This window comes from Rhinolophus hipposideros (assembly GCF_964194185.1).
Source record: "Rhinolophus hipposideros genome assembly, chromosome: 20".
Lineage (NCBI taxonomy): Eukaryota > Metazoa > Chordata > Mammalia > Chiroptera > Rhinolophidae > Rhinolophus > Rhinolophus hipposideros.
Window position 1 is genome coordinate 15,972,804 of NC_138066.1, and position 13,375 is coordinate 15,986,178.

The following is a 13,375-nucleotide window of genomic DNA, read 5'->3' on the forward strand; positions in this document are numbered from 1 at the left end:
GGTAAGAAAGGGCACTCCTACAGGTAAATTTGGAGCAAAGAGCAAAAAGTTAAACATGTCAGTGAAGTAGGAGTTAAGGATCTTTCTTTTGGATGAAGTGACAGGAAAGTCAAGAAGGAGAATGAGAAGTTTTGGTCAAGTTCTTGAACAGAATGAGAGAGAGAACTAAATGGGGTCAAGCAAGCGAATGGCAATGGGCAATGCTGAATACTCAGATGAGGGTGAAAATGATGAATTTAAAACAAGGTTAATCTGTATATTGAATCCTTTTTCTGTAGCCCTCAGACACAGGAGTAGAACAGCACACTAAGGATTGGGTTGGCATTTTACAAAGGTATAGCAGAAGGATAGGAAGGCAAAGAAGGACAAATGTTGGGAGCATTTCAGTTAATCAGCTATGAGATCCAGGGTAGCTGGGTTTCCTAGGAAAAGAGGTTGTAAGGAAAAAAATGTAAGAGAAAAGCTAGTGACCCTGTAGACAGGCTTGGCAGGATAAAATGTGTTGGTCATAGAGAGGTGTTCGAGTTGAAGATTTCTGAGGTTGTATAACTACAGATAAGAGGGAGGTTGCAGCCCTGGTAAAAATTTTCCCTTGGAGGTAACAATCGCTGGCATTAAATAAATCCAGGAAGAGAGTAGGCTCTTTCTATTTGTGATCACTTATCTCTTAATACAAGTTTCTCACCACTACTGAACATCTCTGAAATTTGTCAGCTTCATTAGGGTAATGCAGAAAAGATGTTTTATTTAAAATGATGAAACGCTTCTAGAGAAAAAGCATCAATGCCTGGTCAGATACTGAGTGTACGACTTTGGACAAATGATAGCATTTTAAGGCTTGAGATAATCCAGTCTGTTTATTCTCTTAGTTCCTTAACTTCCCATCTCTAAAAATAGCAACAATACAATTAGCCCTACATCCTTTAAAAATAAATATGAAGAGAGGCAGATCATAAAGGCAGAAGTTCTTTAGGAGGAAAAAAAGAACTTTAAAATAAAAGACTAACTCAGAATACTTCTTTCACACAGGACAATATAAGGGAGAAATGAAAGAGAACAATTACGTAAAGGAAGAGAAATTAATCTAAATGGGAACCAAAGAGCTCACAGGAAGGCATCTACAGTCCAGCAAAAAACAAACAGCTTGACACTAATTCAAAGCCCACATTTTTTTCTGACTGACATACTGAAAGAGACTCAGGAAAATGTGAGTAAAAAATGAAAGCTACCTTATCCACCATATAGGAGTAGAAATTACTGTCATCCTTAAAATAAACTGTTATAAGCTAACAATATTAATTTTTTGACAGAAAGAGTATTAAGGGGAGCTGGTAAAAGCAATTCACTACAAAGTCAGTTTTTTTTTAAGTTTGGCATTCATTTATAAAAATTGTTTTACTCTTTTCAAGAGTACAAAAATACATACTTTTGAAACAAGGTGTAGAAATTTACAGTAATAAGAAAAAACAACAGTTGAAGAATCAAATAAAAATCTAAATATGCTTCTAGCCATAAAAAGTCTGACCCTATCGCACAAAATCAAACTAGTTACCTGAGTTACTGGGTATTTAAAAAACACTTTATTCATGAGAGATCAAAATAAAAAGTACCCTAGCAGCAAATGTGGCCTATTAATTATAAATGGGCTTGATGAAATATACAATCTCTTACTGTCTATCTTATTTTTAGGTTAATTTAACTATTATTCTTTATGTTTCTTTTGCTTGGCTGTGTAACTACATTTTCTCTAATGAAAATGTATTATTCCTTGTATTAAAAAAAAAATCTATTGCCTGAGAATTTTTCCCTATTTTTGTGGCATGAATTTAAAAAACAACAAAAGTGTTACTGAAGGCTCTGGGGAATGTTTACATATACACTATTAATGGGACTCTAAACTAGAAAAACTTTATAGAGGGAAATCTGACAATACTATATCAAAAACTTTAAAAACAAATATATTCCTTAATCCTGCAATTCTAATCCTAGAAATTTATCATAAGGAAATAATTATGGATACATGCAAAGACTTCAATATGAAAAATAGTAAAAACTGAAAATAATCCAAAAGGCCAACATTAGGGAAACAGTTACATGAATTAGGGTTTATCTGTTTTATGTGATATATGCACTATTAAAAGTTAAAAGAACTATTCAAACACAAAATAATCAAAAGAACTATTATAACTTTTGAATAATCAAAAGAACAAAATAATCATAAAAACTATTCAAAACACAAAAAATAATTTAAAAAAAATCAAATAACATGGGAAAAGGCTCACAATCTACCAATGAGTGAAAATGATTACAGAATCTATACTGATGAGTGATTTCTTTTTTGTGGTGAATTACTCATAATTTCTAAAATGGGTAATAAAAAGAGTACTTACAGATTTTATTTAAAAAGTTACTCTAAAAAAAAAAAAATCTTGCTAATTCTTCCACAAAACATTTAGCAAATAAAATACGGAGACAACACTAAAAAAACAGAGAATGTTTTTCGCATTTTTTTGTACATATATTAGTCCCTAATGTTATTACCTAACTAGTATTTGTAATTTACACAAAATATTGATTTTTCAAAAATGTATTTGGAAGCTGTGTTTTAATATAAAGAGCAATGACTAAGCCCTTGTTTTCAGTCTCAACAAGTCCCCTAATTCATCAGAAGCTTATATTCCATTCAAGTTCATCTGACTCAATTTCTCTCTGTACAGCATGAGCACAAACTTTCTCATAAGAATGTTGAAAGGAATGTATTATATATAAAATTGTCTGAAAAACAAAAATAGAAAATACCTTTTTGATTTCCAATACTCTAGTCACTTTTATAACCCTAAACAAATTATTTAAGCTGTGTGCCTCTGAATTATTGTATTTTTTTCTGTTAAAAGAACAATATTAAACTCCTGAAGGTTTTCTTTTTTAACTTTTATTTTAAGTGTGTTTTTCCAGGACCCATCAGCTCCAAGTCAAATAATTGTTTCAATCTAGATATGGAGGGTGCAGCTCACGGTGGCCCATGCGGGGATCAAACTGGCAACCTTGTTGTTAAGAGCCCCCCCCCGCCCCCCCCCCACGCTCTAACCAACTGAGCTAACCGAATGCCCCATGAGTTTTCTTTGAATTATCAAAATAGCACATTTTCATATAAAATTTATAATAAACATCATGTTCTAAAATAATGAAATAAGGGATAGTAATTCATTTAACTACTCTGGTATACTCTTTTCAGCAACAAATCATTCTTAAAGTAATGAAACTACTGTATTTCTGTTTTATTTCTTTTTGAGGCAATAAATATAAAAACACTAAGGTAATCAATCTTTATTTTGTATCACTTGGGAATCATATCCCTGAAATTACTCTGTACCCCAAGCATATACCGTGGATGCCAAAAGAATGTACACATTTTAAGAGATGTTATCTATGTATTACTTTTCGAAGTTGAATTGAATTACGGCAGCAATGTGTAGTGTGACGTTCGCTCAAAAGATGGCGTTAATCACGTGGACTTGAGTGTCATTCACTGTTACCATTTTAATACAGCTTTTTCCTTTCTTAAAGTGTATACATTTTTTGGCACCCTCTGTATTTAATAGTTTTGGATGTAATGCAAAAATTCTTTTTATGGTGGTCTTTATCAAATACAAAATGAACAACCAAAGCTATGAATAACTGCAAACTACACATACTCTAGAAAAGACTGCCCCCTTGTGCCAATTAATAATATTCAACAGATTAAGGGAAAACTAAATTATTTGACACTGGAAGCACCTAGACTTCTAAAAACGTCTTGATATTTACATGTTCTGATTTCAACAGCTTATATTTAAAGTGGTCGTCTTTAAAGAAAAATCAATTGAACAGTACATTAAGCTGATATGAATATGATTAATTTATGACATTCAGCAGCAAATAAGAGAATTTATAACGTAACTATCATCGACACTAGCTGCTCAAGTGCTCAGGAGCTGAGCTCACAGAAATAAATAATTTTCTGATCTTTAAGTTCTATGACAAAATATAGAATAATGAAAGAAATTGGTACATTTCAGAGAAAAAAATAGATGAAGCAAGGATATAGTATGGTGACTTGTATTAAGATGCACATATACAATTCATCCAAGTTTTTAGGTATTTTTTTCTGAATTCTTAGAAAATAAGATTTTTTTTTGGATTTGATGAATGGCTAATTATCCTTTATAAAGCTTCTTGACATATGTAAGTGGCATCAGGCCATTTAAACATAACTCAGCATCAGTATTATTGCTACTTTATTACTAATAACCTACAGAAGTGGACAAAAGTATTAGAACAATAGACTTGCTAAAGAAAAGAAACATTAGGCAATAAAAGACATATTACAGGTAACAATGAAGTGATGTGAATGCAGATTTTGGATATTTGACAGCATAATTTCTTTCCTAATTATGGTCAAAGGAGTTGCAATTCCATTTCTACCAAATAGGATCATTAGAAGAATTAAATGAATTAGCACTGATAAAACACTTACTGTAATAAATGCTATAAAATGTTTCTTACATAAGTAAATGAATTAATAAGCATGGAAAACTACATATTATGCCTATGTTCAATAATACCTACTTTCGAAGGTGGTCATGTTCTTTCAAAAATAGTTCAGTTCTTCTGTTGTTTACTCCAGAACCACTTTTATATGACCTAGAACAGAATAGAAAATTTAAGAACACACTTGGCAGATACTGATTGCAAAAAAAGATGAAGTGACTGAGTCTAGTAATTTCCAAAGTGGACAAATTGAGCCTCTCCACAGTTTTGAATGAACAATTAAAATGTACAATCCTTTTCATTTCCTTCTAAAAATGACATGTAGTATAAATAAATATGAATGCCTCTAATTTATTATTTTTCACCAAAGTGATCCAACATTCTTAAACAAACAATCTTACTTTCCCTTTCTCTTTTATCTCCTGTATCTTGATTTTGTTCAAGTGGAAGTAAAACTTTGGAACGATTACTACACAGTACTCAGGTTGGGGAAGCTACCGAAATGGAATGTTGCCTTCATTCCATTTGGTACATGCAGTCCAACAACTGAAGCCTAAAGAGCACTAAAATGAAGCTAAAGATCTGCCAGTTTTGGCATACTTAAGGATTTCTATCTTGGTCTTAAGTGCATCAAAATTTACCAGAAAACGCTTTGTATCATTACTATCAACACTTTCATATTTCTGTTCTTTACTTACAATAAAGTATCAAGAACAAAATACAAAATTCAAGTAACTGCACGTACTACTGCAGTAAGACAAAAGAGCTTCATGCTGCTAAAACTCAACCACTGGCTGAGAGGCAGTGCTACTGTGCAAAGCGCAGCGGGAAAGAAAACACCAGGGAAAGCAGCATGATAGAACTGAGAACACACTGGGCTGGGAAGGCTGATGATTTCAATTTAAATCTATATTCCATCATTTATTAGTCAGTTAACCTCAGACAAGTCTCTTGACTCTTTTGCTGCGATGTTCGGATATGTTTTCCTGTGGCTTGCTTTATCAACGAAGATGTTTTGTATGCCACGTTGTGTGACATTTTGTAATAAATATTTTATGTCATCAAAGTCAGTAGATTCTAATTTATCTATACTTAAATCTAATTGATGCTACTTAGTATGTGTTGAGTATTTTTGGCTAAAATTCAATATAATAGTAAATTTATTAACATATAGTAAAGGTTTAAAATAAAAATAATATCATTTATGTACAAAGCAGCTCAAAATGTTATTAAATGATAAAATAGTCAAAATACCAATTTTTTACTGTTTGTCGATTTTTGACACATTTTGGAAAAACTTAAAATCAACTAATGCAGTGAAAGAGTTAATACCTAGTTTTATAAAATAGAACTAATAATGTCTATCTATACCAAAAAATTATATGAAGCCAAAAGGGATATAATATATGGAAAAGTGGTATGTGACTGAAAAAAACTTTAAAATATCAGTTACTACTACTATATCTCATCTGACTAATAGTATTCTGCCTCATATTATATTCATTTGAGTACGTGCCTTACTCTCCTCTAGCAACTAGATTATAAACTCCTACAGGGCCAAGTTGATCTTTTCATTTCTACCTTCTACTATGACTTACACAGTGTCTTATTCATTGTTGGTAATCAAGAAATAGTTTAACGAATGATGAACATGTTTCTCTTATGATCATCTTTCAGAAAATAAGGCTGTATTCCAGTGATTTCCACAAGTTGTGGGGGAGCTAAATGCCTGTACATTAAAGGTTATCCCCTACACTGGTTCTCAATGCATTCCTTAACAGATATATGTAAATAGACGGTACAGAAATAAAAAGATTTACATGTTCCTGAGAATTAAAAGTATCACAAAATTCCTAATTATGGCAAAACGTTTCATTTTTTTACTCCTATATGTTACACAAAGTACATATGAATAAACTTTAAAAACATAGATAAAATAGAGACAAACAATAAGAATTAATTTTCCAAGATAATTTCTAGAGGTAGAAACATAACTTTGGTGGCTGGATAATACTGGGTTAAAGTTTTGGGGAAAAATTTTGAATGCATTGACTATTAAATTATTTCTGCCACAAAACTGTCTCACTGTTAACAACAAAATAAAGGATATCTAGGAAAATGTTTCTCAGAGTACATGTGATTTACATCAGTTTATGATATGATAATGTATACCACAGTTTATGAAACACAAGGACCATACTTACTTATGAAACGTTAAGTATCATAAACTTATCACAAGTGAGACAATGATAGGTATCAATCCAAAAGGGGGAAGTCTTCAACTTTAATTAGATGGTCAATGGATTTAACCTTGTCAGCTATGTTCAGTTGCAAAAAAAATGTCAAAAATATGTACGTGTATAAACTGCTAGAATATAATATTGGCAGTGAGGTAAAGGGATAGAAGAATAAAACTTTAAAATTATGGATTGAGATCAGCATAAAAATGTTTGAAGTCCATAAATAATGTGACATAAGGCTATGAGTTTGTACAAAATCTGGAACGAAAGGTACTTCAGATTCTAGGTAAGTAAAAGCTACTTTGATAGCCACCTGAATGTATAATTGTTGGGGCAAGGAGAAGGTAGGGGCAGAGGTGGTAATCAGGAAGGGAAACACAGAGAGCTTCAGTTACTGATAATGTTATAATTCTTAAGGTAGGTAGTAGGATCAGAGAAAAACTCATGGAGATGTCATCTAAGCTGGACTTTGAATTAAGATAGGAGAGTCAAGGTTGTCAGGAGCCCATGATAAAAACTTAGGGGAAGTTGGAGATAAGACCAACACGTAGGTTAGGACCATATTGTAAGCAGAAATGTTTAAAAACAGTGAAATCAAATTAGAAACCTTGAAATCTAAATCACGGTTCTGCAACTCAATTTACGGTTAATCATGGATATACTCTAAATTTAAATCTGAATAAATATCCTACAAAATAATATAAAAGGTAACTTACTCGATATCCTTTTGTACTGATCCCATGAGATTCTCCCTTTCCCGTATTGCCATAAAGTTTGCTTTGGTTTTATGGAATTCATGTGTATAATCCTGCAATAAATCAGTATCCAGTCTCAACATAAGCTAATTATATATTTTCACCTTACTGAGCCAGTTATATATTGTCATCCTATCATAAATTTCCAACAAGCAAACTGCTATTTAACACATCAAACTGCCAAGAGGTAAAAATGACATTATAATCACTTTCCTGAAGCGTGACCTTTTAAATGAAAACAATTCAGTGCTAGGGTAACAGTGCCACTAAATCACTATGCTTCCTATCTCCTATTATAATACCTTGTCTTCTTGTGGAGCAGAATTGTAAAGAAAAAAATTCTACGATAAAATGACTTCAAATAGACTAGGATAAAACTTAAGAGGCTCTTTCTACTCATCAGTGCATCTGATGGGGCTTATTTTAAAATTTCATCCTTTTGGAACTCCTGCAGAAATTTAATTCTTAAACCAGTTAAAGAAAGAACAGAACCAAGAAAATCATAAAGAACAAAATAAGCTTTAAATATTTTCCTTTCTTTTTGTATTACCATATTTTTAAGACAGTAAGGAGAATCCATTACTTTTTTTAAAATTCAGAGACATATATAAAGATGAAAATCATAATCTCATTTTTCAGAGAGTCCCTGTTGACACTTTAAAAACAAAAATAATACACGAACATGGGGAGAATACTGAAAGAGCACCAAAAGGAAAAAAAGTGAAAACCACGCTTGCTCCACATCTCAGATCTTTATTCATCACTTTCTTTAATTTTCTTTCAGGATACGTTTTTGCATGTACAAGCTTATCTATTATTTCTTTCATGTATGCTAAAGAAATCATACTATATTCTGCTGTACACCTTGTTTTCTGTAGTTCATAAAATATCAAGTAATCTTTCCATATTAGCAAATAGAAATCTACATTCTTTTTAATAGCTATATAGAATTCTATCTTATGACTATCATAATTTAATAAATTGCCTATTGATGAACATTTTAGTTGCTTTCATTCTTTTTGCTGTTTAAAAAATGCCACAATAAACATTCTTGTATATATATTTTATTGAACTCTCTCTCTTATTAAAATGCATTTAAAGAGTAGATACCTAGCAGAATAACTGGATCAAAGAATCTTACATTAAATTTTCGTAGCGCTAAACTGTCATATAGATAGACTGCACTGATTTATGTTCCCAGCAAAATCGATGAATGCCCATTTTTCTACACTCTTGCCAATAACAGGTTACAAATGTTTCAATATTTTCTAATCTGACAGATATAAAATCGTGTCTCATTTTTATTTGCATATTTTTATTTGGAAATGTAGCCGAATACTTATGGTTCTGGCTACTCATTTTCTGTAAACAAGTTCATATCCTTTGCCCATTTTCCCATTAGGTTATCTTTTTCTTATTTCTATTATTTCTCTGTACATTAAGCAAATTAGTCATTTGTCGTAGTTTCTGGTATTAGATCTTGCTTAGAAAGTACTTTACTACCCGAAATGTATAATTTCACCCAGGCTTCATCCTGATCTTTTATGGTTTCTTTTTCTACATATAAGTCTTTGATCTATTTGGAATTTAGTTTGGGTAGGCGGCATGAGATAAGAATTTGAGGGTTCCCTCCCCAAATAATTAGCCAATTGTTACAGCTCTATTTCATTTTTTCAGGTTTTTTAATTTTTATAAATAACTTACCTGTTACAAAGATAAGCTCTATTTATTTTATAATCCCTCTCTTTTCCCCCAACAAATCTAAAATACCACCTTTACCACCTTTATGGTAAAACTAAGTTTCCATGCATATTTGGGTCTATACATGAACTCTATTCTGTTCTATTGGTCTCTTTTCCTCTAGAATCAAACTGTCTTAATTATTCTAGCTTCTTAAGAGGTTTTATTATCTGGTAGAACTAGGTATCTTTTACTACTTATCTTCAGTTTTACATGTTTTTCCTTGGTTATTATTGTTATGTCTGATTCCAAGTAAACTTTGGTGTCATTTTGCCAATTAAAAAAAAATGAAACAAGCAAACAAAAAACCCTGTATTTCCATCGTGAAAGCAATTTATAGATAGATTTAGAGAATTCTTCCTATCCAAAAGCTTTTACGTTCCTCAGTAGAGTTCTACACATACAAGTCCTATACATTCTCATTAAATTTACACATAAGGAATTTATAGTTTCTTCCATTATACTTTCTAACAGTTTTTTCTTTGTATGAGAAAAACTACTTACTTTTATATGCTAATTTTGTACCATCTTATTGAATTTGTTTCTAATATTTTTTTAGATTTCTTGTTTGTATTAGCTATATATATATTATAATCTTATCACTGCCACATAATATAAATTTTGTCTCGTCCTTTCTAATATTTATATCTTGTTTCTTTTTATTGTCTAACTGCACCACCAAGAACTTCCAAAACAATGTTATATATCTGTGGTGACTATGGGTATACTTGTCTTGTTTTTTTCTTGAATAGGAATGTTTTTAGTGCTTTATTATTAAGCATGATGCTAGCTTTTAATCTGATATACACATTTTTGCATCAGGCAAATAAAGTATCCTTTTATTCTTATTTTTAACAGAGTTTTTAAAATTAGAAATGGTTGCTGACTTTTTCAATATTAAAAATATTTGCCTGCTATATTTTTAATATCCCCATAGGTAAATTTTAAAGTTTATTCCATTTCCTTCATACACTTTTAGCATTTTCTCAAATAATATACTAAATATAGTAAATTACTCCCCTTCCATGTTACGTTCAAAGCCTAATGAAAATATACTCTAAACCACCATATTATTGCCTAAGCATGACCATTGGCTATTTCACTGTTACAGTTAGCTAGCAAGGTCTCCCTTGCTAGCAGTAGTACTGTTACCTACTGATGAATATTGTTTAATTTTACCAGGCAAAAGCAACAGCTATTAGACATTTTCAGAATTTTATAATACCAAGAAAAAGGGTAAAACAAGACAAACTTCTATAGCATAGCATTTATCCTCCCAGATTTTTCCCTTTGTTCTCTTGAATACATATGCACACTCATTCTATTCAGGGATTAAATAACAAATCCCATAACAACATAAAATCTCAAGCCCCATACATTACCTGCAGTATGTCTCTATGTCGCTGTAATGTATGCATCAGTGCCGCATTCAAAGAGGGTACACCCGCACTATTGGTATATTCTGCCATTTTATCATTTACTTCTGTAAGCTAAAAAAAAAAAAAAAAAGAAGAAGAAAAAAACCCATAAAAATATTGTAAAAAGCACTATAAAGAGATAAGAGTAAAGTACATGCCTGTTTACCCTTTGGCTAACAGCAAAACAAACCAACCAAATACAAGAAGACAGTAGGCAAGGAGTCAGTATCTCTGCCAAATAATACTTAAAAGCTAAAATAACACCCATGGCTATCATCAAAATTCAAGTGGCCTGGGAGGCACACATCTTGAATGAAAGAGTGATTTCAATAAACATGTCTACATTAATATAATCCAGTACCGTATCTAACAAGTACACAGTTAGTAAAATAGCCATTTAACAGAAAGAGCTTACCCTTGCCAAAAGCTGTTCAATCTCAATTGCCATTGTTTCAAACATTCTGTCTTGGCTTGATCCATTTAAAAGGGGTGTTGTGTCAGAGCTAGAGAGAAGCACAAATAAGAGAATCCATTACTTAAACCCAATCCTTTAAAACATACTTAAAAGAATAAGGCAATTATCCCTAAAGAGATCAGGTAGAATTCCTGAGACATTCTCTCTGTTTCTTAAGAAGCTGTACTTTTTATAAAAGTTTTCCTATATGGATCACACATATCCTAAATATTAAATTCAGTATAAAATATAATTGAATGTAAGATTTTCCCAAGCTTTAATACATTCAATCTTAATAATGTAAAGAAATTCCAAATGCTTGTTTACTGTTTCCCAAATGAAAGTAACTTAAGCTATGGCAGTGCCCAATTAAATGCTGAATCTAAAAGAACATATCATCTGAAATAAAACTGTAGAACTTTGTAATACTGCATATACGAGGAGTCATAAAATGTATTATAGATTATGCTATGGGATCTGTGAGGAATCATCTTTTAACTTTTTTACTGCAAAGCTATTATCACTGCTTATAGTATAGACCTTATGGTTGCCATAGTATAGACCTTAAATTAAGTTCTCTCTTCTTTCCTTGACTCTTACCATGTAGAAATAAAATAAAATAGAGATTTAAATGATCAACAGATTGGATAACTAGTTATGAAATAATCAGGAACTGACATAGACAGCCATGTCCAGGAGGGAAGTTGTTTAGTACCAACCCTCTACATTTCCACTTACATTACGCAATTGTTTCAGTTTTGTTTGGGAAAAATTTGAACTCTTTTAAAATCTAAATTTCAGACAGTCAAAAATATAACTTTTTACAAATGAAACTTATGGTTGACAGATTCAAATTCTAAAACCACATGCCCTGAAAGTTCTTTTGCCTCCTCTGAAAAACCACTAACCTTCATAAGGTCCCCAAGTGGTATGTATTATCACACAAGCAGCTCAATATGGCTCTTAGTTATACTGAACACAGACAAATACCCAGGCAATGACATGCTCTCCAATCTTACTGAAGACATTGTCCTGCCCTGGGACAATGATTGGGGTATGGCAAATGAAAACAGATCAAGTCATCAATTTAACATCAAAATAGTACCTTAGCGACTACTATTTCCCTTCTCCACATACATTTCCACAGCAATAGTAACAAGCAATGAAATAGACAACAAAGTAGCTAATAAGTACTTTTAAGATGTTTACCTAGGTCCAAATTTTTATTTCTTCTTGAAACATTTCAATTTATTTGTGTTAAAATATGTAAAAATATCTAATTCTTTATTATTGTCAGAGCCAACCCAAGTTTCTGTGGTTATCCCTTAAATGTGCCCAGGCAAAAATACTTATATACTACTAATACAGATCCTCCCATACCAAATATATGAAAAAGAACAATTGACCAATGAATGTAAGCTCCATGAGGAAGGAAATTACCTATGTCTTATTCAAAGATAAATATCCAGTTCCTAGAATACAGCTTGACACATGGCAGATGCTTATTAAGTACTTGTAGAATGAATGAGGAAGCAATCTCTACATTCACCATTCTCAGGAGAGTATATGAAGTCTAGGGAAATGGTCAAAAACTCCTTCTCCACAATAATAAAATTCAGTTAAATTTAATTCAATTTATAGGTATGTGATGATCCATTGACCATTAAGTTCTTAAAATACAGAAAATAAACAAAATTACTCTTGGAAGGAAAACTCTGGTCATCAGTGAACTCATTCATTCTGACATGTTTTCCACCTGGGCAACAAACAAAAGACTTTAAAATGCACATGGGATCTTGAGCCTCAGGACCTTCGGTTTCTTACTGAACAGGACAGAGAGGCTGAAGTAAGTCCACAAAGTCAGTCCCAATTTGTTGTAGAATGTCTTAAAGAATGTCTTCAACATAGTTTTGCCTTTAAAGGAGTCACGAAAGTATTAAGTTTATGAAGTACAGAGAACACAGAAAAAGCATCATGTAATTTTACCTCTTAACTATTTGGAGTTTTAAAATTGTATAATCACTGGCATAGCCAAGTAGGAGACCTAAATTCAGGAAATAGGCTTTGCAGTGGTAAAATAAACTTAATCATGGAAAAAAACATTCTTCAACTCTCTTTACTTGCTAAGTAAAGGGAAGCCCAAAGCAATGCTCTGCAAATAAATGCTCTGTGACATGCCAACAGCTTACTTTCAGATCCCAGATCCTAGACTCAATATGTTGATGTTGGCCCTGTTAT

General features: G+C 31.9%; 1 protein-coding gene across 4 annotated transcripts in view; it reads right to left on the bottom strand.

Annotated features, from left to right (window-relative positions):
* The window catches only part of GOSR1 (golgi SNAP receptor complex member 1), a 39,696-nt gene that overhangs the window by 21,740 nt on the left and 4,581 nt on the right, over nucleotides 1-13,375 (bottom strand). For all 4 annotated transcript variants that reach the window (XR_013991822.1, XR_013991823.1, XM_081027071.1 and 1 more), the window contains exons 3-6: nucleotides 11,099-11,186; nucleotides 10,648-10,755; nucleotides 7,487-7,578; nucleotides 4,609-4,683 (exon numbers count right to left, since the gene is read on the bottom strand). Coding sequence is in view for 2 of the 4 variants with exons in the window: in XM_081027071.1 (XP_080883197.1) it covers nucleotides 4,609-4,683; nucleotides 7,487-7,578; nucleotides 10,648-10,755; nucleotides 11,099-11,186 (363 nt within the window). In the remaining 2 variants the exon portion in view is untranslated. The remainder of the gene's footprint in view (nucleotides 1-4,608; nucleotides 4,684-7,486; nucleotides 7,579-10,647; nucleotides 10,756-11,098; nucleotides 11,187-13,375) is intronic.